We start from the raw sequence: 25,702 nt of genomic DNA, 5'->3' as shown, positions 1-25,702 counted from the left end.
TATATTAATAAAAAAATGTAAAAATATTAAATACTAAAATAAAATAATAGAATTTTTAAAATTTTCATAAACACATACAGATCGAAATTTGAACCTTATGTAGTGGTGGTAGTGCTCAATGGTGATGGATGTGTTATGGTGGTGCTCAATGGTGGTAGAGTTATGGTAGTGATGGTGGTTGTAGAATGGAGGGGGTGTTGGTGGTTAGGGGGTAAAGTTGCAAAGACGGTAGTGAAATGGGATTGGTGGAGGTGGTTTAGTGTGGTGGTGGAGTAGTCGAGTTGTGGCGACGATGGTGGTGAAGTGATTGTGGTAGTGGTGGAGTTGTACCGAAGGTGAAGCTACGTCGGAGGTCGTGGAGTTGCAGGGAAGATGGTGAAGTGTTCGGTGATGGTGGTAGAGTGGTGACGAAGGTGGTGGTAAAAAAATTTTGATGGTTGTAGAATAGTTGTGATGGTGGTGGAGTTGCGGCGAAAGTGGTGGAGTGGTGGTGATGAAGTTGCGCCAGAGGTGGTATGGAAGTGGTGAAGTGTTGGTGATGGTGGTATAGGTGGTGGGGTGATGGTCAGAGGTGGTGGGGTGGCTGTGATGGTGGTGGATGTTTATTGATTAAAAAAAAATGTTTTATTTTATTTTCATAGCTAGCTTTTTATAAGCAGCTATAAAAAAGCCACAAAATTGTGGCTTCTGCTTTTTAGAGAAAATGAGCTTTTCTAACTTAAAATAAGCTACAGCTTTTTTGAACCAAACGCGTAAAGTTTTCAATAAGCGCTTAAAATATGCTAAAAGCTGGCTTTTAGCTTTTTTTAAGCGGAATCAAACGGGGCCTTAATATTGTAGAAGATTTTATGTATATCACATATACTTGATAAACATCCTTTGTGACCACGATAAATACCTCATTGTTATTAATAAGTAATAGACATGAGATTTAGTCTCAAACTACTCTACGTCTCTCTATCTCTATTTCGGCTATACCACTCTCTCTCGGTTTTGCTCATCTCTCTTATATAATCAACATTAGTTGATTATTTATTATAAGGTTATTACCTTTCACATGGTATAAGAGCCAAGTAAGATTTTTTCTAATCATGACTGCTCCTACTGATGCTTCTTCTGATTATACTCCTAATCCTCTACCATCTTCAGTTTTCGATGTTCATCATTCCGATTATTCCACGACAGTTCTTATTACTCCACTATTGACGGGAGATAACTGTTCCTCTTGGTCAAAAGCCATGAAAATGGAGTTACGTGCCAAGGATAAGTTAGGTTTCGTTGATGGTTCTATTCCTAAACCATCTACCCCTGCCGAACTTCATTTATGGGAACGTTGTGACGTTCTCGTTGGCAGTTGGATTATTAACTCTATCGTTGGGGATATTCGATCATCAATTTTTTATGATGACAATGCAACTGACATCTGGAGAAATTTTCATGATCGATTCTTTCAGACTAACACTCCAAAAATTTATCAATTGAAGTGGAATATTTCCTCCTTTAAACAGGATGGTATGGATGTTTCCTCTTATTTTACCAACCTGAAGTCTCTTCAGGATGAACTTCAGTCTCTTTTCGCTGAAGAACCGTGTATCTTTGGACATAGCGAATGTCTCATCGATCGTTCTAATCAAGAACGTGCCATGGAGTTTCTTTAAGGCGTCCATGATAGGTTTTCAGCCATCGAAGTCAGATTCTGCTTATGGACCCGTTTCCGTCTATTTTGCGCATTCACTCTTTGGTCAAACAAGAGAAAGTTCAACAAAATATCATGGTCGTCACCTCCACTGGCAATGAGGTTGCTACCCTGGCCGTTGGCAGCCTTGATTTCTCTCGGTTGGACATGAACGATCGGTCGGGGTCAGACAAATCTGATCGTCAACATCTGTGGTGCGATAATTGTCGGGTACATGGTCACCTCAGAGCTACATGTTATGTTTTGCATGGATACCTTAATGTTTCCTCACACCATGATGTTAGCTTCATGGATGTTTATGAAGTATAAGTGATATACATAAAATCACATAAAATCTTCTACAACATACCACTATGACCTAGTCAACCTAGGACTTTTTGTGGGTCACTCGGTTTCTTCATGGATCGGGTGTATCCAATCCATCTTGGTGTGTGACCCGTAATACTCCCCTTCAAGTTGGAGCAGGAGTGGTGATGGTGCCTAACTTACCAGTTGGTGTTCTTGAATGCATCAACTCCAAGCGGGTTGGTAAATAAATCTGCTAGTTGATCAGTTCTAGGAGTGTAGCGAGGAGCAATGATGTTAGTTTTGATCTTTTCGTGAACGAAGGTAGTATGTTTGGTTCTTTCACGGAAGACCGGATTATCAACAATATGGAGAGCGGCCCGATTGCCGCAGTGGATAGTCATTGGCGAAGAATGATCGATACCTAAGTCACGAAGAAGATACTTGAGCCATCTCAAACTACTCTACCTCTCTCTCTCTCTCTCTCTCTCTCTCTCTCCTCTGATATAATCAAGATTTGTTAATTATTTGTTGTAAGGTTATTACTTTTCACATTTATTACCTTTCACACTCAATATGTTTTCATCAATAATCAAAACAATGAATAATGGAGCTATATATTTCAACTTTTCATCCATCATCAAAACAAAATAACTCTTCATTCATAATCAAAGAGAAAGAACAATGGAAAGTTTACCGAACCACGAAAATCCTAATATCTTTGTTAAAATCAGAATCCCTAATTCATCACATTCGTCCCAAAACCCAAAATCGAGCTCTTTGTTAAGTTGAAGATGAGAGAAAAATGATGATTGAGTTAGCAAGCGAAAAGAAGACAATGATTTAGTGATGAACAAGATGAGAGGGAGATGAATGAATGATGAAGAAGATTAGACAAGACTGATAATGTAGAGGGGGAAAGTAAAACAAATTGTGGAATGAGAGAGAAATCTTGCTGAGGCCTGGGGGAGTTTTTCGAAAAATTTGTTTACCAAATCTGAAAAATAATTACACGTATTATTTTAGACATGGCTGATAATTACACATTTTATTATGACACGTGTTAGTAAAATATTTTTATTCACATATCATTTTCTAAATACTCCATTATTTGTATCATGCATTTCACATATAGACATTTTTCTGACTCTAAATTTCAAAATGAACCATTATGAGAATTAATCAAAAGTGTGAGAGAATTGAACAATGGAACACAAAATTGACCCTTAAACCATAACCCTGGTTTACATGGCTCTGAGGCTCTGCCTATGCATGTCAAGACCTTACTAAGTCTATAGTTTGACTGCTTCCACAAAAAAAGGTGACCCACACCTTTTATTAGGTGCATCACAACAACCAATTAACACGAAAGTATGCAGGGCTCTGTGGTAGGAGGTGCAAGTTTTGCAGCTGCACAGGGTCTTCCACCACAACACAAAGGGCTTATTTTTGAAGCTTGACAAAATTTAAACCTTTTGTTTCTGCAAGAGCTCAACTTTCCACACTTGTTAGGGCCTTTTGTCAAACATTCATGCATGTTGGGGCAATTTTTGAACCTGTATCTTACCCATGTTGGGTCAATTTGCATCCTAAATCTCATCTTTTTCAAGCAAGTCTCCCTCTTTACAAAAAAAAGTCTCTCTCCTTTTACTCTATCTCTCTCCTCCCTCCCTCTCTTTCTTGCAGACCCTTCTCTTCTCTTGTAAATCGCTCTATCTAATCTTTGCTTCTCTCTCTCTCTCTCTCTCTGTTGAATCTACTTCTGGAGATCTTAATTTTAGATCGTGTTGGAAAACAAAGTTGAAATCCTAACTTTGAAAAAAAAATTATACTTATTAGAAAAGTTTTATCTGAAATAATGTCAGACCAATCATAGAGAAACGTCATTCATTAATACTTTTTAACTCGTAAGTTATTTCAAATCTGTGTTTATTGCTTCGCTAGTAAATATCCTTTTACTCGTATATTTTCAGTACAAAAGGATCTTGATTGAAGTTTGGACCGAACCCCTAAACTGTCAGCGGCTCCGGAAGTAGGCCTAACCGACTCTACCCATAAGATGAAAGAATCATACCTTACCTCTGGTTGGTCTATATTGCTAAAACATCTCACTATCATGTAATAGTTTGGTACTGTGTTATAAGATTAAGAAAGAAATACCTATAGATAGAAATAGAGGAGAGAGAGAGAGAGAGAGAGAGAGTGTGTGTGCGCGTGTTGGATGCTTTAACTGCCGAGTGCTCACATCATCCAATTTCTCTACTCCAATTATTTAGCAATTCACATTCCTTTTCTTTTTTTTTTTCCTTAGAATAGTCATTGGTTTCAAAGAAAAAAAGAGTTGCCTTGCCCCATCAAATGAAACTTACTCTTTCTCCATATTAATATGAATAATTTTTCTTTATTCAACTGAGCCCGTACAGGAATGTTATCTGTACCTGCAGTCTAACTAAAACATGACATGTGTATTTGCTGACCAACTCTTTCAACTTTAAATATTGAACTTCTTTTTGTTAATGAAACTTTATCATTTGAATTATAATTATAATAATAGTGATTATCCACAACTTCTTTCACAAGCCTTTTATAGTACCATAGACACATACATGCATATAAAACATTTTCACATTAGCTCGAAGTATTCAGAGTTATCGTTATTCAGTCTAGTTATCGAAACATTAGGTTATTTGTAGTCGTAGAAGTGACCCGGATGACATATTAGGACTTATTAGAGCACTGTGATTGGAGACAAACATCTGATCAGTGAGCTACTATCAAAAATCAACAAAATTAGCCAACAACCCTTGGTTGGAGTGGAGGTATAATCTTCTACCTTAGAGGTCAAGGGTTCGAGGCATACGCTGAACAATTCAAAAAAAAAAAAAAAAATCAACAAAATTATAGGAATAGATTATGTGCAAATTGAATATGGTATATAACTATATATACATGATAGAAATATGATGGTCATTAAAATTCATTATGTCTGCCCTTTAAGAAACTAGACTTACTGTTTCCTCAATTTTGTTGACAGTGGGCCACTTCTTTCTACCTTTCTTTCACCCATATAAACACCTCCACTTTCATGCTTCTTTCCTCCACCTCTCAACAACACACACTCCAAATCCTCTTTCTCTCTCTCTCTCTCTCTCTCTCTCTCTTTTCTTCTTCTCCTCAAAGAAAAAACACACCCTTCACTTCAAAAATTAAGGTCATGCAGCCAGGGGAGCTCGCTGAACTTCGCTATTTAGCACCTGTAAACTCATCTACTTACCCTGTATACTCTGCTAACTTCAATTCCATGCAGAATAATTTACAGAGCCTTCAGTACTCTAATGGATTCTTAGGAACTTTACCAACCCATTCTCAGATTCTTCCTCCTTTGTATGAATTAACACAACAGTTATCATGTCTCAGCAGTAATTCAACTTCTGATGATGCAGATGAAATCCAACAAGGTGTTATCGACGAAAGGAGACGAAGGAGAATGATATCAAATAGAGAATCAGCTCGTCGGTCAAGAATGCGTAAGCAGAGACACCTAGATGAGCTTTGGTCACAAGTTGTTCAACTTAGAAATGAAAACCGTCAGCTCATTGACAAGTTGAATCATGTCTCAGATTCTCATGACCAGATTCTGCATGAGAATACCCGCCTCAAAGAAGAAACTTCTGAACTTCGCCAAATGCTTAGTAACTTACATATCGATACCCAATTTACTGTTTTGAAAGATCTTGAAGTTCCATGCAACAATTTAGATGAATCCTCTAACCAATCATTATCTAGTTCAATAGATTTATTGAACTAACATGAGGATATGTTTCTTCCTTCTTGTTTCTTCATTTTGTTTTATTTCCTTCAACTTTTTCTTCATCATTTTACTTCATCCTTCTGCCGTGGAGTGAACCTCAAACCAGTCTTCCGTTCACTTGAGCTGTATGAGATCATTAATAAAGTAAAAGACTGCTAAATAAAAGCATTGAGCATCTTATTATAATCTGAATAATGGTATGTCAAGATATAGAAAATACGTAAGTGAAGGTGCAGTAGGTATCACTATCGGCAATATTTTCGTTCTTTCTTAAATACTCCTAAACTTTCTCACTGCATGATCAGCACTTTGTAAAGCAAATGAAGTGAGAATTATGTTTGCACATGCCCATCAGAGAACCAACAAAAATTCCAACTGACATCACCTTTTCTTTATATATCATTTTCAGAACCCTGTCAGCTTTGATGATTCAGTACTCACCTGAAAACCTCGATTAAATAATAAGAGTAAAATCAGCACACGAAAACAATAATTTAGAAGCATCAATTCTATCAGGTGTACTAAAACAGAGAGAAAACTAATTGGTACAGGAGTCATTTCTATGTCGAGGATGCTACAGTTTAAGTAATGGAAGGTCTAACAAGTAATCTTGAAATTAGCATCGGTAATAGGATTTACTGTGGCAGAGGTGGTACTAATGATTGTAGCGAGTTTATAATACAAAAAGAAAACATAAGAAGCAAAACATCTGAACAGGCTCCCCACTAAAATTATAAAAGTTCATAGCTTTTGGTGGGAGCATCGATGCCTACCTTACTTAGTCTTGCTGAGCTCAACCTGTTTTGTTCTAGATTGGACTGGGTGCGGCAACCTGTTCTCCACAATACCGTGAATAGTAAACTCTCTTCTCTAAGTGCTCTATCATTGCTAGAAAATGACCCACTAAATTATTCAGTTCCTCTTTAATAGAAAACTTACAATACTACTTATTTGCATTCCCATCTAGTATGTACTGAGCATATACTTAGATTTCGATATTAATTTCAGTCATTTAAGCGTAAAAGAGTTAATTCTTTAAACTTCGCAGTAGTAATCACACAAAACAAGGTACTGGGAACATAATTCCCTACATACAAAACTGTTTTGTAGTCCACTAAGTTTGTCGTAGAAGATGACAGACTAACCTCTCTCACCAGCTCCACTTTGGTGACCATGGTAAATTTTGAATGATGATCCTCTCCACCTCCACCATTTGAAATATATCGCATTTGATGGAACACCTTCAACCACTAACCGCTGAAGAAACTATTCCTTCAAGATCTACAATCCTAACACGAATTTTCCGAATATGACAAAGTTCATAATTTTTTGCAGATGTCATCCTAGAGAAACACTGGAGCATATATAGGCTTTGCCACCTCGGTACAAATGCTAGTTATGAAATGCTCCACTATAAGAAGAACATCTCAACAATGAAAACAGGACCTAGTATTCCGCAATTAGTGTCTGTCTTCAAACTCTGTGACTTAGATGTACAGTGACTCAAAATAATCTTATGGCTAGGATATACACACATTAAAGAGAAAGATCTACTATTCAGCAAGACAAATAAACAAGCCACCTAGAAAAGACCCACTTTACTAAAAAGAGCTCATGAAGAAATTCAACAATGCCAAAGGCAGTCCTATAATGAGTGGAAACATGATTCAGTCTCTTGATTGCTTCAAGAAATTACACACCAGTTGGGGATGCATTGCTTCTTGTGGATAAGGTAATCATCCAATAAGATTTGTTCAACACTTCAAATAAGCATACCATATCTAGAAATAACAGCCAGCAATTCACAGCTTTTCCTGTTCCCTGAGACCTGAGTGCAACACTTAGTAGCGTTCTTTACTTATTTATCTTTGCATGCCCAACTAGGTTTAAAACTTTTATCTAGAGATCAGGTAAGTAAGAAAATAAAAGAATATAGACAATACAAATCATGTGTCCAAGATAAGAACAATCTTTTTCAGTGATCAGAACACAATAATAATAATATGTTTAGGGCATCAGAGGGTACTGACAAATAGATACTGCAAAATGCTCTTCAAGTGTTCAATCCGGCATTAGCATACAAGAGGATTAGTTCATAAAATGCCACCTTTTATTTATTTCGTCGATTGTGCATAAATTATAAATATAAGTGTTTAATAATGAAGTTCATACATGAAAGAGACCTAAAGCCCGACAATTTTATTACATTATTTACACCTGTAATAACCGAAGTTCAATAAACCATGGGTTCCACTCCTCTGGGAATCGAACTCTCGTATTATATTAGTCTCTAACCTTTTGACACAATCACTTACTGAAATGCTAGAGATTTTTTACACACTGGCCAACATAGTTTCACGAAATATTTTCATTTGTAAGTGGACAGAAATATAGGTGGAACCAAAACTTACTACCTTGCTTACTACCGACAGAAATCGCCTCAACAATTATGTTTTCAAACTCCATAAAACCTCTACAATCCTTTTAATCCTGAACCAAGTTTATGCTTTGAAACAGATCTTTGTTATATTCTGATTTGCCTTTACTTGTTGCTTTTAGGAAAATTAAATAATTAGAGAATTGTTATTGTTCACAAACTCATTAACACGACATTAAAATGAGACTCCCATTGGGATTATTTTAGGTATTCCCCCCTTCCCTAAATTCACAAATTTAGGAGTGAAAATGAAGAAATTAAACAATAGGGTTCCACCCCTAAACTACATTATGTTCTTAGGGGTCAAACCCAAGAACATCCACAAGACAATTCGTAGTCAAGGTTTAACCATGTACAACTGTGCAACTGAAAACTGAATCTTGAAAGTAGCTACAGGACCGACATCAGCAGACGTGAACACGACATCTATCTGGCATCCTAATTCGGCAAGCTGTAGGTATAAGGATACATTATATACACAATTATACATATCGTAAGGCACTAATGATTTTTAATTCGGCGTAACTTGAGTTTTATAAAGTAAGGTATTAAATTGTGGTTTTGGATTATGTTTCAGTCAGCTTGGATTTCAATCAGTTTGAAATAATACAAATTGTAAAGGTAATGGAGACGTAGTGCAAATGATCGAAACATGACATAATTCCTTTTGACAAAATAATAAAACCATTGTGAAGAAACAAAAAACATGTTATCTTACTCTTACAATAACTGATAAAGAGATTAACGAAAATTTATAGCATTATACTGAGCGTTTGTGCAAAATTAGAGACTGAAATAATAAGATTTTTTTATCATATAAGATATCTATATATTTATTATGTACATATGTATGTTATATTAATTTTATTATCTAAATGTCATATTTAGTAAATTAAGATAAATTTTACTTTAAAGCCATAGTTTATTAAATAAAACAAATGATCTTGTCCAAAATATATGTATTTTTCTTACTTGGGTTGAAATATAAAAATTATCTTTTCTATCTTAAAAAAAAGGATATTTTATGTTTCATCCTTTCCAAACGCAGCTGGACTATTTATTTCTCAGCTGTCTTCAGAATGAAAAATCATGGATATCCTTATCTATTTTCCATTACTTTCTCTTATTTCCTGATGGAATTGCCATAACATTCTTATTTTCCGAAGCAAGTATGAATCTTAAAAAAATAAAAACTTAATTTTGATAGAAGAATATTTAAGAGATAAAAAGAGGTGTAATGTCTTGTTTCTTCCCTTTCTCTGTTCACTCTCTATCTGATATTTTTTTTTCTAACAGGAAGCAGATGATTTGTGTCCCTTATTAAAACCTCTGTCCCTTTATCTCTCGTTCTAAAAGAAGATCAATAGATTAGGGTTTCTGATTTTTTTACTTCAATACGTTCAGCATGATACATCATGATTTATGATAAAGATAAACAAGTTTCAACAAGATATATCCCATTTAGAACTTCAGTTTCAACAAAAAACATCTCACCATTCAGATTTCCTGTCCATGATTCTCTTTTTTCCTATTCAATCTGCGCTAATTAAGGTAAAATAAAATTTTGGGTAGAATACTTGAGAAACTTAGCAGATATTTTATGTAAGCATGGTTATGTGCACTTATCCAGAAAAACCGAAATATAAAAGCATTTCGGTCAAAAAAATTTAACTTCAACACGTTAGGAATGCCTATTAAAGGATTACTTTTCGCCTGTTTCTCATACCACTCTGAAACCAAGAACTCTAACCTCAATATTAAGAGTACAAAATTTTGAATAGACTAGTTGGTTAATCTTTTCGAGAACTAGATCTCAGTTAAATAAAGTTTTGTTAGGACCGAGACATGGTTAAAGTAGGTGCAATTGCCTAAATGACTAATCAAGAGGTCATGTTTTGTTGGCAAACTAGCGACAAAATACCACATAACGAAACAGATCACTTACTTTATAGACAGCCTTTGGTAGAAGGAAGCTATCTCCGAGAAGTCTTACTACTCCAAGTATGAAATCCAAGTTTCACTTGTGATAAATATGATGTTACATAATCGGGCATTTTACCAGTTCAGCACCACAGAAGAATGCTTATCAAATGGACATTAGCATGCTCAACCTCACTCGCACCAGCCTCAACTAGAGCTTCTCCATGAGTTGCTGGGCTCATACCATACCTTTTAATTACAGATCAGAATGGGAAATTGGAATAAATGACCCAATCCAACTAGAGCTTCTCCATGAGTTTCTGAGCTCCATGAGTTCCTTCCTTCTTCAAACTTCTTCACCAAAAATCACTAAGATTGACTCTCGATCTCCTTCTTTCGTGAGTTTCAGTGAAGAAGCTTGAAGAGAAAGGAAGAATGACTTAGTTTTTGAGAGGAAGGATAGTTCTTTGCTCGGTCAAGAGAAAAATCGCCGGACTCTGTTCTACAAAAGGGCATTTCTGTCAGAAAATCTCAAACAAGGTTAGTTAGGCATATTCATAAAGTTTGGGTCATTTGTCCGAAGTTAAAGTTGGATTGGTCATTTGCCCAATTTCCTGAGCAGAACTCATATAAGATAAGTCACCGACATATTTGACAAATAACAACTAATTGCATTTTCTTAGTCATATACGTCTTTTTGTCTCCAAATCATGGATTTTGAGTCTCTCGTAATGATCCATAAAAAAAATACTTGGGCGCCTGTCTGAGAAATACATTGGAGTACTTATTAAGGCAGTTGTTGCCTGTTGGTATCATTTACTCAAACACAACAAAGAAAAGACTGATCATGTAAGTGGAGAACAAGACAGAAATAGGCTAAACAAGTAACTTCACACAGTAACCCATAGTTATGCAAATATACAATTTTAGAAACCATAAATGTGAAAGAAACCTAGAAAGTCCTTGAGGATACCATATGCGGATGATACACTATCATACACATATCTTCGGCCATTGGAATGATATTTTGATACATATCTTCAACTATTAAAATGATTTTCTGCAATAAATTGCAAGTTTTGTGGACCGGATCACAAAAGCAATTTTTAAAGACGTACAAAAACAGAAAAATGAAAAGTCTTCAAGAGATGAAAAACAGTAAATAAGATACGCATGAAAATGCATTTTAGACATATAGAACAACCTTCATGAATAAATAGTGGAGAAGCAAAATGAGTTAGATGTTTCTTATGCTCTGAACACAAGCGGCTAACAACGAAGAGAATGTTAAGTGGTTGAAATACATAAAGGCTGTCTAGAAGACTTGGTAATGGAAGATTACAGTAAAACAACAAAAGGTAATTGAGAATGAAGGAAAAAGAACTACATTGTACAGTTTCCAAATGGTGATTAACCGTTCGAAATAAAAGTCCTCATAACGGAGTTTATGCTACTATCATCAATAAAACCACTACTGGAAGTAAACTATCTTCACAAAACCAGATTCGAAGTCAGTTTTCTTTCTTTTCGTGCATATCTGGGAGCTTCTAATCTACTTCTTTATCAGTAACTTAATTCTCAGCGTGAGCAAACAAAACAAACAGCAACCCTAGCAAACTTACAGCTAAAAACTTGTGCTTTAGGAGCATTGCCAGCTGAAAAAGCGAAATTTTCATTACTAGCTCTAATAACCAACTGTAGTTCAAGATTGTTTGCTCATTGTGCAACCACTACTAACAAAAATACGATAATTTGTGGTTTCAAATTCAACCAAATATAGCATTGACAATCTACACGTCTAACATTAGGAAAATTACTCAGTGAAAGAAAGGTCACACTGGAAGTCATGAAATTCAGACCTGTAAGGCCGTATATAATAAAAAAGCTTTATACATACCAAACCCTAGCTAGATCGAGATGCAGTTAATTTCAATCATGATGAGATAGTTTCCACAACAGAATTATATAACTTCACGATTACGAAAATTAATTTGATGCAAGCAGGTAACCAACAAAATGATGAAGTTCTACTGAAATCTTAAGAAATTGAGAATTGTATTAAACTAGATGAGTTATTTTGAGTCAAAGAAATCGTGATATTTGATCAGATACAATAAGATAAGGAATTTAAGGACAAAGTTTTGGAAGAAAAAGAAAAGATTTTCATTTCTTAAAAAATTTACCTTGGAAAACGATGACCAAATTAGGGTTTTGGAGTATAGAGAAGAACTTGAAGCTTTTGTTGTTAGAGATATTAGAGATAGAAAATGAGGGGGGGTGAAGACTCGCTTCACCAGTAAAGAGTTAACAGAGAAAATTGGTTCTGATCCATTTCACCAGAAAAGACCTTCCCTTAAGGTTAACGCGCCCCATACTAAGAGCATCTCCACTCGGGTCGAATTTTGGGCCTGAGTCGTCCAGCCCAATCCTTCAGCGGACCCAACAGATTGGGTCGGCGGAAGGTTCATGTTGGGGGCCAAATCTGGTCGTTAGGCTATCTAGCAACCAAGAATATAATGCTTAGGTCCTCTTTATCTATTCGTAGCCAATTGATTTTGAGTTGGATGACCACAAACTTAACATGGTATCAGAGTTAGGACCACATGTGATGGGCTTAAAAGCCACACGTGCTTTACGTCACCCGAAAAAAAAACACGTGTTAGGCTAACCACGTCACACGTGAGGGGGCATGTGAGAATAGTCCCACACGAGAGAAAGTCTATCTAGCAACCAAGGATATAATGTCTATGTCCTCTCCACCCCACTCATTGCCAATTGGTTTTGAGTTGGATGTCTACAAACTTAACATCAAACGGCTAGAAATTTTTTTATCTTTTATTTTTGAAAATGTAGTTAGTTATTAGTTTTTGTTTCTTTTAAATGTAATTAGTTTTGTTTTTAATCTAATAAGTCTTTTGTTTTATTGAATCTAACATATAAGTTTTTGGATATTGTTTTTGTTTTTTTAATCTAATTATGTTTTTAAAATCTAATTAGTTTTTTGTTTTAAAAAAAAACTATTCCTAAAATAAGTCAAACACATGTTTTTCACATACAAAAGATCACACACATTTTTCGCACACCCGCAAAAAATCCACACACGCATTTTCCACATGCACAAATTTTAGGCTTATGCACAAGCTGACATTGGAGCTGGATTTTCCAGGCCGAGTGAGGTTCAAATTTTGGGTGAAAAAGTGTTGTTTTAGACCTAAGAGAGGTTGGGATTGGAGTTGCTCCAAGAGGGTGTTCGATTTTTGGTACTATTGTAAGTGATATGACCACTTCGAAGTGCAAAAAAGTTATGAAAATACAAGTATGTATTGTTTGATGGTTATTGTCTTGTGTTTAATCTTAATTGTTGTATATTTCTATGTGCTGAGACTTCACAGTCACGCTTGCAAGGGCAAATTGGTGTGCTTTGACATGAAATTGTTCGAGAGTTGATGAAATATAGTATTTGAGATCTAGAGCTCGGTATAAGGGAGTTCGTCAGATGGTCAAGACCTTTTACAAATTATTTAGTATTCTTACCAAAATCTCGACCGGATTCTATTGACAGCTTTCCATGAGATATGACAAGAGTAAACAAACACTTTTCATTTGTTATTTGGGGAAATAACAATCACATTAAAGGATGTGCATCCCATAACTAGTTTGAGAGTTGAGCATAAATCAATGAAAGAATCCGATGAAGAAATTGATGAAACGGTATTTGAGATATATAGCTCCAGTGTAAGGGAGTTCGTCAGGTGGTTGGGGCCTTTTACAAATTATTAAGTATTCCTACTAGAATCTTGCGGATTCTATTGACAGCTTTCAGTGAGAGATAGCAAGAGGATTCAAACACTTTTCATCTGTTATTTGAGGAAATTAGGATCTCACTTTGATCGTCTCGGCAGTAAGATTATATAATTTAACGATTAAGAAAATGAATTCAAGCAACCAAAAAATGATGAAGTTATACGGAAATCTTGAGCAACTGAGATTGTGTTAAACGAGATGACTTATTGTGAATGAAAGAAATCGTGTTAGTTGATCAGATAAAATAAGATAAGGAACTTAAAACAAAGTTCTGGAAGAAAATAAAAAGATTTTGATTTTTTGTAAAAATTTACCTTGGAAGACAATGACCAAATTAGGGTTTCGGAGTAGACTGAAGAAGTTAGAGTTTTAGGTCAACAGTTTGTCTGTTACATGGTCTGGGTCACAGACTAACGGTTGACCCAATTGACTAAAGACGGTTGTTAACAATCGTTGGCTTGTGGCCAAAATGCTAATGCCGGTATTTTACGTTGACCTTAACATTAAATATCTTAGAAGTAGATTGCAATGCCACAATAAAAAGCATATTGATCTCTCTAGCAAAATATTCAAAAACATAAAATGTTCATCGAATTCAATATGTCGATCGTATAGGAAACATGCTTTATTCTGCACTTAATGCTCGTCCTCAAATCATTGCGTCTTTCCGATGCGAAAATTGTTATACCAGTACTCGAAATATGAGATTTTTCCCTACAAATTCTCTATATCACTTTCTATTTGTTCTAATGGCACTCGTCTTTTATAGTGAAACTCTCCATACTTACCAAAATATTTTTCACAAATATCACATGGACTTAATTTTCTTACTGTGCGTTTGACACAGTTGCCCTCTGAGAATCTCATCGGACGAGTTCTTACGACTATTTTCTTGATACATTGAAGGGGGCTTATGCTAAGAAGTAGATACATTGGAGTGACCTATGCTAACACAACTTGTCTTTCTACCAACGGTAGGTCGTCGGCGTCTATGACTCTCTACTGGCGGGTTCGTCGGTCAAAGTTCTTGTCTTTCGCAGCGCTAACGATGGTGGAAGAGATAGCTTAGTATTAGGCTCCACTCTATGTCTGACAAGTTCTCAAATCTGACAAGCTCCATCGAAATGTCTACACCCCTGAAACCTCACATTCACCCCTGAAACACATATTTCACCACTTAAGACGTCCATGTTCTAATGATTGAAAGTTAAAGCTAGCGTTAGGTCAATGAAAAAGTATCGGCATAAGCATTTGGGTCACAAACTAACGGTTGTTAACGACCGTCTCTAGTCAACTGGGCGAGCGGTTAATTTGTGACCTAGACCCTATGACAGACAAACTCTTGACCCAAATGATAATGTCGGTACTTTTCTTTGACCTTAACACTAAATATCCCACATCTTTATTCCCATCTAATATTGCAGCAAAAAACTTACGAATAAGAATACCACGAAATAATCTCCCTGGCCGATTTATTAGGCATCCAACAACTTCAGGTTAATTCTCTCTTAAAGCTTTTTATCAAGAATTATTAAAATGTCAGAGTCCATCATCACACCCTTCTATTGATTGGAAAAAATTAAACAAAAATAACAAGTTAGAGCCACAAATACAACGTTTTATTTGGAAGATACTTCATAATAACCTACCAATAAGGAACAATATAGCAAGGTTCGTACAGAACTCATCAACTTTTTGTTAATGTTGTAATCAGCTAATAGAGAATATTGATCATCTTTTTATGGAACGTTTGCAGGGTCGTGACTGAAAGTTTGGAGGTCCGGTGTCAAATCTTTAACAGGGCCCTTCTGCAGAAAAAACAAGATTGCTTAAAATTTTACAGTTTAAAAAAGGATTATTTCTCTAATAGCGCCCACCTCTGTGACCGGTTTCCTGCCTAGCCCCTTACTTTATCAAAAATACCCAGATGGCCCATTTTTTCAGATTCCGTTATAACACCGTTAACTAGTCATCACCTCTCTCTCATCCAACTCATCGCCTCTTTCTACCACGTCATCTTCTCGCCACCTCATCATCTTCACCGGCGAAGGTCGCCGGCCGACCAATTTTCCGACTGGCGACCTTAAAACATTAAAAAAAAAATTTAGACTCTCCTCTCTCTCTCTCTCTAAATTTTTTTTAAACTCTCCCATCTCTCTCTAGATCGGGTGAACCAGATCTGGACTCTTCAACGAATCACAAGTTGACATTGATTCATCCATAGAAGTCGAACCTCCATCTGACCGGCTAGGAGAAATATTCATTCTACAAGGGATAAGAACGGGCATGATGGTGGGGGTTGGTCTATCATTTGTTGCAGGAATAGTGTTCTTAGTACCACCCGAAACATTTGATTTCAAAGATAAGGATGCAGAAACAGAAGATCGTGGCACGCTTATACTTCTAACATAAGTAGAAGGTTCCTTCTTTATCTTTGGAATGGTAACTACAGGTGGTACCTTCAATAGGCATGTTCTTAATCAAGAACTATAATAGCTTCAAGACCAATCATTCCTCACCACCCCAAACAACAAAGAGAAATATCCTATTTGATTAATACAGTATTAGCTATCTTCATCAATGTTACACTTCCCTTACTCTCCTTCATAAATACAACATAAACAACAAATGGATTCTCATTCTGTTCAACATTACCCTATCCCATTATAAGAATAAGATTTGAAGTCTAGACAATTCTTTGCTTTTGCAATTTTCTTCAAAACAAAACATGAAAAATCAAACCTATTGTGGGTATAATCAATTTGGGTAGTTTGAGTAGCCCCTTCAAAACCAGAGAGTTGCTTAATCTTTTCTTATTAATCACTAATCTTTGTCAGTACTTAGTAAATTACATATCCAATTAATTTCTGGTTCACTATCAACAATTAATAATTTATGAAAAAATGTATCATCAAGTTATCTGTTTCTTATAAATTTCCAACCAAGAACATATTTAACATCATGGGTAGCTAAAACCCTAAATCTAAACACACCAAATTAGCAAAAAGAAAAACGGGGAATGAAAATCTTAAATTTGAATCAAGATTGAAACTATAACAATAAAAAGATAATAAGATCTGGTTCACGAGATCTAGAGAGAGAGGGTAGAGTTAAAAAAATATATTTTTTCTTAGACAGAGGAGAGTTTAAAAAAAAAAAAAATTATGTTTGAAGGTCGGCCGGCGACCGTCGCCGGTGAAGATGATGAGGTGGTAGAGAGAGACGATGAGGTGGTAGAGAGAGACGATGAGTTGGATGAGAGATAAGAGATGACTAGTTAACGGTGTTATAATAGAATCTGAAAAATGGGGCCAGCTGGGTATTTTTGATAAAGTTGGGGGCTATTGGGGAAATAACCCTTTAAAAAATAACGATAAATTTGAAAAAAATTCAGTATAAAAAAAATTAAATTGTAATTAATGTGCGATGTAGTAGACTCCAATTTATCCGCGTGAGAAGAGTTAGATGGGAACATCCATTCTTTCCCAAATAAGAAAACAAAATTTTGTTTTTATGGTTCCTGCTATTCAATTTTCATTTAGTTTACGTCCAACTATCCAAAATTTATGTTTAGGTTTTCTTATGGCACATAAAAACAAAAATACCCCCATCTTCTTCTTCGTTTTTCTTCTTTCTCTCTCTATTTTCAATCTAACAATCAACCAACTAAAATCCATTAATCTTCAAAAAGATTAAACACAAGATTAAACCCTGAACTCTAAACCCGATTTTAATCGTTTTTGGCTTCCTTCTCTCTCTACTTTCTTTATCTTAAACCAACTTAAAAACATAATAAAACCCCTAGATTTTGCCAGCCAACTTCGAAAGCGTGATGAAGAACCCCTAGATATGTTGTCCAATTTCGAAAGTGTGATGAAGAAATCCTAGATCTACTGTCCAATTTCAAGTGTAATGAAGAACCCCACCATTAATGAAGATCCAAACCATTAATGAAGAAACCCTAGATCTACTTTCTCTTCTCTCGGACTGATCAGTCCCTCCCAAGTCTAAAGGATGGCCTCGGCTTGGGCCAGTCCTAGACCTATCGGACTGGACAGACCGACCTATTTCGGACTGGGCCAGTGCGAGGCAAAACTTTGTGCCTCGGACTTGTCAGTCCGAGTGGGGGCGCCTATAGGTGTCGGGTGTTGACTACGGTCAAACAGCAGTTGGAGGTGGCTTGTATGACCAATTTGGTCTCTACAAAAATAATAGGAAAAACAAAAAGGTTGTGAGTTTCGAACCCCAGGGCACCCAGCCCGATACTTCAGGTGGAGTGATATGTTGCCGACTTTCTTTTAGGCCACTGTTTTGGAGAAAGCAGAAAAGTTTTCGGGGAAGACGGTGGAAAAGAAAAAAAATTAAACCAAACACACATTTAATGTCGCTAGAAAAAAGTCGCCGGTCGGATGCTGCCGGCGACTTCATCATCTGACTCTCTCTCTTCTCTTTTTCTTCTCTTGTTCTCTCTCTTCCCTTGTTCTCTTTTTCTTTTCAATGTCTCCGGCGAAGGGGCTGGCGAAGGGGAGGAGCCCCTTCGCCGGAGCTCGTCTGGTTTGAACAAAGAGACGAGATCTAGTTTGAACAACCAGACGAGATCTGGTTTGAAGAACAAACAAGATCTGGTTTCGTCTAGAAACCAGAGCTCCGGCGAAGGGGCTCCTCCCCTTCGCCAGAGATGGAGAGGAGAACAAAAAAAAATTGTCACCGGAAATGGTGGACTTCGCCGGAGATGGTAGCGGTAGGTGAAAGGAAGAAGAAGCTGAAAAAGTATAAAGAGTTGGTTATTTGGGGTAAAAAAATTCTAATTTTTTTTGTTTCCACCCAAAACTTTACACTCCGGAAAATTTCTTTATTTCCCCGTAACACTGTCCTTCTTTTAATTTATAGCGATATATCTGTATAGATAAGTTTAAAAAATGGGCCCCATGTGGTGGGGGGACCTGTGCATGTGCCCAGCCCACAATCCCCACCCCACGACCCTGTGTCTCTGTATATACAATCTCTATTTCAACACTTCGACATTTGGAAATCTTCCATAACTCAGAACCCAACAATCAAAGATCAATTGCAACAATGTATTTCCATGCATCCAAGATCATTTTTATGCTTTCAACAAGCTTTTATAATCTTATAGAACTTTTGGATAAAAAAAGGCATTCTATGACTCAACTATAGTCAACATGGAAAAAGTTATTATCTTGATAAACAAATAATGGAAATCAAATATTAGCTCACATCATCCGGTTAATTTTTCGAATGATCGATCAATTACAAGAGATTCATCATTGACAATCTACATTTGATTCTATTCAATTTATCATTTGCACAAGGCAATATAATCTGTTGCAGTAGTATGTTATTTTCCTTATCTTGATGTCCACCAAGAGTGTACAACCATTAAGTGACAATGTGATCATGAAACAAGATTTTGATAGGCTTTCCACATTAGTAGAAGTAACATAACCAAATCCATACAACACCGGGGCAGTAAGATAATTTTATCTCAAAGCTTTATAATCGAAGTCGCCACTTTGAAGATAAAGTTTGTTATCTCGTAAGAGGATTGAAGATACACGCCCTTTTGTTTAGCTAGTGACTTCAACCTATAGCTACACCCAACCCTGCAAGAAATAGAATGAAGAAGAGTTAATTACAAAAATAAACTACTGTAAGGGAAATCTTCGGAAGTCTTCGACTTAAAATTATAAACCTTACTAACAGAGTTTTAATCAAATGTTGAATTGAGATATGAAAACACATATGCAGCTTATGGTGGCTTATGTATGCATTGCCTTCCCAGATATTGAGTTGTTTGAGTCTCTGCGTGTTTCCCACTGACAAGGGTACCTCGTCACTATCTCCACTAGTTGAATAGAAGGAGTCGGCCAACATATACACCATCTGCCAGTTCCAATTGTTCCCAACCGACGGCTATTATTTAATGTAATTAAGATTAAGATTTTACCTACTTATATATAGGTGATTCTTAGATTTGTTACCTAAACAAATTGTTATACTGTTTGAAACAAACATCTAGAAAGTGGTTTGCTGAATTTCTTTCTGGTCTAAAGGTTGGGGGTTTCTCTCAGTCTTCTTTCGGCCATGTATTTTATAGTCTCTGTTGACGAAAAAATTATACTGGCAACGATAATCCTACCATAACTTCTTTGCGTTCTCGCCTTAAGCGACGATTTTCCCTTAAAAATTGGGGTCGCCTTCACTACATTCTGGGTAGTGGTGTTCAAAAGGCTAGGCCGGGGCAGTCCGGCTAGCCAAAAAACATGCCAGGCCTAGCCAACCCGGGTTGGAAAGGTCCCGGGTTGGCTATACCTTGGCCCAGCCCGGGACCGGGATCCAGTCCAGACCGAGCCTGGCCGGGTAAATCCATTATTTTTTTGTTTTTTTTTTAAATTCTTAAAATAGTGATATATAAATAAAAGAAATATAAACTTATAGTTTATTTTGGAAGGTATTAATCCATAATTTAGAAATAATTTTCTTAAAAGAATTTTTGAGAATGATTTTGGGATGATTTGATGATAATGAAGTAATAAATAAGACATGATATGGAAATAATTTCAAGAATTAAATCTTTTGGAAAGAAATCTATGGAATTTTAGGAAAGACTTTCTCATAAACTTAAGATTTCCATGATTTTTTGGAATGAAATCATTTTGAAAGAAATCTATGGAATTTTAGAAAAGACTTTCTCACAAACACAAAGTTTCTTATGATTTACATAAGTAAGTTTAACAAAAGATTTTTTGTAAAGGTTTTATTGAAAAGATTTTATGGAAATAGTTTTAGGAATGAAATTTTTGAGAAAGAAATTTTAATGAAATCTATGGAAGTTTAGAAAAGACTTTACCATTAATTTAAAGATTCTTATGATTTACATAAGTAACTTTAAGAAAGATTTTTTAGAAAGGTTTTATGGAATGAAATTTTTTGAAAAGAAATTTATGGAATTTTAGAAAAGACTTTCCCATTAATTTAAAGATTACTATGGAATTGTAAAAAATCCAAGGAATATTAAAAAAACATCAAAGAAAAAAAAAGAGAAACGTGCTGAACTCGAGCTTTCCTTGGCCGGGCTCGAAACATAGGCCCAGCCTGGGACCACAAATGAACCCGGGTCAACCTGGCCCGTTTTCTGTACGGGTCAAGCCGGACCGGGCCGATCACGGACCCAACCCGACCTTTTGAACACCACTAATTCTGGGTGTAGAGGTTTTCCTGACATATTGCGGACAGTTCCACCAAGCCTTTGGATTTCAAATAATTTTTTCGTTTAGTTTCCAAGTTAGATTCGTGTCAGATATCTTCCCCTACTCCAACTTGTTGTGTGTTAACAAAAAAAAACTTGTTGTGGGTATTGAGTATATGTGTGGTAATGATTTTTCTGGTGCTAAAGGAATTTTAGAAACTGTTTACGGTTCGTTGAGGCTAATAAGATGTTCATCATTGAACTTTGTTCTTTTACTTGACCCATTTTAATGTTCTCACATTTTATTATTAATGATATTTTGAATTAATATGATTACCAATTTTGAAAATATTTAGCAATTAGGTGATTCAGAGAGACAGATAATAAATCAATAAGTTTACATTTCCCCTTTTGTATTGTCAATTTCATATGTCAGTACATAATTGTGAATTTGTTAATCTATATGACTAGTGATGGTCCAAAAACTACCCAAAAACATGAAACTGATCAAATTTTAAGACTATTTGATATATTTTAAGACTTCATGCGGCTTGATTCCAAGGTGACTAAAAATAATCAAGTATAACAATAACTAATCTTAACAAAAAAAAAGTATAACAATAACTAAGTATATCCTCACCCAGTTTGCTCAAGATCACTTTGTTTTATGGTAAATCGTTGATTCGATTGTGGGATTTTTGAAACTACACATTCTTTCCAACCTGAAATTTCAAGAATTAAGAGAAGTTAATTGAGTACCGTTATTGTTTATCTCATTACAAATTTTCAAAAGCAAAAGAGACAAAAATATGAATTTTTATGATCTCTTAAAATAATTTGATTTTTTTACTATTCTATAAGTTTCATCAAATTTGAGAAGGAAACAACCACTATGATATAAGATTCTATCTGAACAAGCAAACTAAAACGAGAAGGAAATCAAATACTTTACCTATTCCTATCTCCATTACCAAGAGAGATGAAGAGAGAGAGGGATGTGGGCGACTGCTCTGTTCATTGCTATATAAACTAGAATATATAGGTGGGATTAGGGCAACATGGAGAAAACCACAATACACGCTTAAATCACATCGCATATCTTTTTGAATTTAGGAAACTATATCATAGAGATACACACACGCTTAAATCACACCTCATATCTTTTTTATTTTAGGAAACTATATCATAGAGATTAAAGAGAATAATGCCAACTAGTAAGAACCGTATTGCCAAATTTTTTGTAACGTCTTTAATGCTTTAATGCCAAATTTTTCTAACGTCTTTAATGTCACTGTTTTGTTGTGGGCGAGGAGGGATTCGAACCCCCGACACCGTGGTTCGTAGCCACGTGTTTTTCACGTTGATTTCGGAGTAAAGTTGTACGTTTACAAAAAAAGAAATTCAAATTGGGGATGATTTTCTATTATCCCTAAATTTTGAGTTTTCAAATATTATGTGTCAATTGTCATTATCAAGAACAAAACCGTGGCATTTTGAAAGACGTTAGTCATTATAAACTAGAATATATAGGTGGGATTAGGGCAACATGGAGAAAACCACAATCCACGCTTAAATCACATCGCATATCTTTTTTAATTTCGGAAACTATATCATCGAGATACACACACGCTTAAATCACACCGCATATCTTTTTTATTTTAGGAAACTATATCAAAGAGATTAAAGAGAATAATGCCAACTAGTCAAGACTGTATTGCCAAATTTTTGTAACGTCTTTAATGCCAAATTTTTCTAACGTCCTTAATGCCACTGTTTTGTTGTTGATAATGACTAACGTCTTTGAAAATGCCACGGTTTTGTTCTTGATAATGACAATTGACACATAATATTTGAAAACTCAAAATTTGGGGATAATAGAAAACCAGACCCAATTTGAAACAAAATATTTTGTAAAAGTACAACTTTACTCCGAAATCAACGTGAAAAACATTTTTGAAAATTTCTAAACAAATTTTAGTTTGCTCTTAACCATTTTTTACATTTCTAAACAAAATTTGTTTTGCTCAAAAAATTGGTTTACAAAAATGTGTTGCATTTTATCTTTTCCATTTGACGACACTAACATTAATTTTAGCTAAAGAATTTTTCGATTTGTCTTGTGAAGAAACAAATGGTTTCCGCATTTTTTGTTTTTCTTCCGATAGACCAATGCATTTTTTAGTTTGTTTTTTCCAAAAATTAAATTGTTATGCATATTATATTTTGTATTTGACAAACTCATTAACGGACAAGTAATATCTTGGGTAATGCACTATATGTTAAAAACCTAATTACATATGTTATAAACATTTTATAACAAGTTAGGAAAATAAATGTCCTCAACATTTTATAACAAGTCAGGATTTTGTTACATGTGTTGTCAACAGTTTGTAACATCACAATTATATATGTTGTCAGCATAGAAGGGTAAAAAGGGGATTATGAGAAAAATAAGACTGTCTTGTTTATAACATAATTATATACTAGCTTATAGCCCGTGCCTCCGGCACGGATGATACTATTATTGTGAATATTTCGGTTTTAGTTTTCATCTAAATATAGAAAAAAAAATTGTTCCTTTCAGCCCCAAAAAAAAGTAATGTAGAAGTTAAAGAGGAATATAAGTGGAGAACCATGTAGTGGTGCTGCAATCTATTAATCGGATATGGATAACATCCCTGATTTCAACCCTGGAATTAAATGAAACTGTGCTTACAATAACATAAATACTTGCCACATAACTAAACTGAGAGTATATGCGATAAAAATAAGTGGCATAATCCCGAAAGAGCTCTGTTTGTTTGACTTTTCTCACCTTCCTGAAATTGGATCAGAATTACTCAACAGGTCCTGTACCTGCATTCCTCAACAATTTGACTTCGTTAGAGAAACTGTTACTTGATATTAATGCACTATCCGGACCTGTACCAAAGGAGCTTGGAAGTCTTAAGAATCTAAAACTACTGGCTTTTGGGTCAAATAACATATCTGGATCACTACCACTTGAGCTTGGGTGTTTAGTCAATCTCGAGTAGATCTACATCGACAGTGCAGGGTGTTAGTGGAGATATTCCTTCGACTTTTGCTAATTTAGTGAACATGAGAATCATGCGGGCATCAGACAATGCCTTCACTGGCACAGTACCTGATTTCATTGGAAATTGGACGAAACTTACCTCTCTGAGATTCCAAGGGAATCCATTTGAAGAACCAATTCCATCCAGCTTATCTAACTTGACCTTATTAACTGATCTGCGATTAAGTGGCTTGGCTAATAAGAGCTCATCAGTGGATTTTATGAAGAACATGAACGATTTAAGTGCATTAGTTTTGAGAAACAAATTGATTTCTGGTAGTGTTCCATCCAATATCAGAGAATATGGAAAATTACAAAGGCTGGACCTCGGCTTCAATACTTTAACTGGACGGATACCTGACTATACCCTCAATTCGAGTTCTCTCCAGTTCTTGTTTTTGGGAAACAATAGCTTGTCTGGTGTTCAGAGAGGTCTGCTGCTCTTCTTGAACTTGGGCTTCTAGTTGGCGAACTTTTCTTCTCAAACACTACCAAGCTCTCTCTTTGGTTCTCTCCTGTTCCACGAAAGCATTTAAGCATAAGTTGTAAAGAAGTAGATCAAGTGCAAACATCAAAATACATTCATTGAGTGAGAAAAGAAACATACCAGCTCTGTCCTTAGTGAATCCACAAGTACACAACTCTCTTTATCTGACTCATGAAAATGGGCAGAAAAAAAGTTTCTTTGAACTGGTTTTTAACGAAGTTGACCTTCACAACAATACGCATTTAATAAAATAGATTTTTCTTAAGAACCAAAGTCTAATAATTCATGACGTTAGTAAACTTCAGAGACAGGTAGCCTGAAACATAACATCTGAGCGTTTACGAATGTCAAGTAGGAGGAAAACATCTTATTGATTCATGACGTTATACTGTTGGAATAAGAATGGCCGTCAACTATGACACGATATATCAATCTAAACTAATATCAGAGTAAGTAACCAATCTAAATAGGAAAAGCTGGTTGAAGTAAAGTTTCGGTTCTAGACATCACATTTTGCTGTGAGAAAGTAACATTGGGTGGTCATGTGAGAATGATACAAGTGATCATAATTCACCATTATGAATCATAATTCAACATGGAAACTTACAAACATCAACTATATATGATCCTCTTTCAACAAAAATAAAATAAAAAATCAACTATATATGATCCAGTTCTAAAGGGAATAACAATGATATGATGTAAAAGATTGGGTTTTGGGAACTAAGATCAATCTATGTTAGAAAAGAGATTTCGGTGCTATAGACTCTGTCGACTCCTAATTCTTCAAGTTCCGTTACCACAATTGTGATTGATAAACATTGATAAGGTTCTGAAATATCATACAATTATAGAGAATAAAACATTACCTGTAGTGTAAAGAGGGTGAGGTCGCTCAATTGTATCGGCAGAAATCGAGTGATCACTGTAAGAGTAATGCCAACTTTTTGCAGCATATCCTTAAATGGCTTAACCT

At 35.5% G+C, this 25,702-nt stretch overlaps 1 protein-coding gene, 2 long non-coding RNA genes and 2 pseudogenes across 4 annotated transcripts; 3 read left to right on the top strand and 2 right to left on the bottom strand.

The window, feature by feature from the left end:
• The first annotated feature begins 1,091 nt into the window (after positions 1-1,091).
• Positions 1,092-1,658, top strand: LOC147543313 (uncharacterized). Its single transcript, XM_086635410.1, has one exon. It carries the CDS (start codon positions 1,092-1,094, stop codon positions 1,656-1,658), a length of 567 nt encoding a protein of 188 aa, XP_086491536.1.
• A 3,218-nt stretch (positions 1,659-4,876) lies between these two features.
• LOC147543312 (basic leucine zipper 43 pseudogene) lies at positions 4,877-5,980 on the top strand (annotated as a pseudogene). Its single transcript, XR_015223871.1, has one exon. The product of XR_015223871.1 is annotated as a basic leucine zipper 43 pseudogene (transcript).
• A 4,194-nt stretch (positions 5,981-10,174) lies between these two features.
• LOC147543311 (uncharacterized) lies at positions 10,175-12,479 on the bottom strand. The gene is made up of 3 exons (XR_015223872.1): positions 12,333-12,479; positions 10,399-10,651; positions 10,175-10,249 (listed from the first exon to the last, which is right to left on the bottom strand). It is a non-coding gene; the product is annotated as an uncharacterized LOC147543311 (long non-coding RNA).
• Positions 12,480-19,171: 6,692 nt separating this feature from the next.
• LOC147543310 (uncharacterized) lies at positions 19,172-22,204 on the bottom strand. Its single transcript, XR_015223818.1, has 3 exons — positions 22,116-22,204; positions 21,804-21,885; positions 19,172-19,577 (listed from the first exon to the last, which is right to left on the bottom strand). It is a non-coding gene; the product is annotated as an uncharacterized LOC147543310 (long non-coding RNA).
• Positions 22,205-22,950: 746 nt separating this feature from the next.
• On the top strand, positions 22,951-24,703 carry LOC147543309 (uncharacterized; annotated as a pseudogene).
• The last annotated feature ends 999 nt before the right edge of the window (positions 24,704-25,702 follow it).

Source organism: Eschscholzia californica, unplaced genomic scaffold (assembly GCF_041429995.1).
Source record: "Eschscholzia californica isolate CP2 unplaced genomic scaffold, dmEscCali1.0.p SCAF_4, whole genome shotgun sequence".
NCBI lineage: Eukaryota > Viridiplantae > Streptophyta > Magnoliopsida > Ranunculales > Papaveraceae > Eschscholzia > Eschscholzia californica.
Note: the sequence above shows the minus strand (reverse complement) of the source record. Positions and strands in the feature narration are given on the sequence as shown.

Coding starts and splice junctions, on each gene's coding strand:
- LOC147543313 (XM_086635410.1), top strand. CDS start 1,092: ATGACTGCTCCTACTGATGCTTCTTCTGATTATACTCCTAATCCTCTA.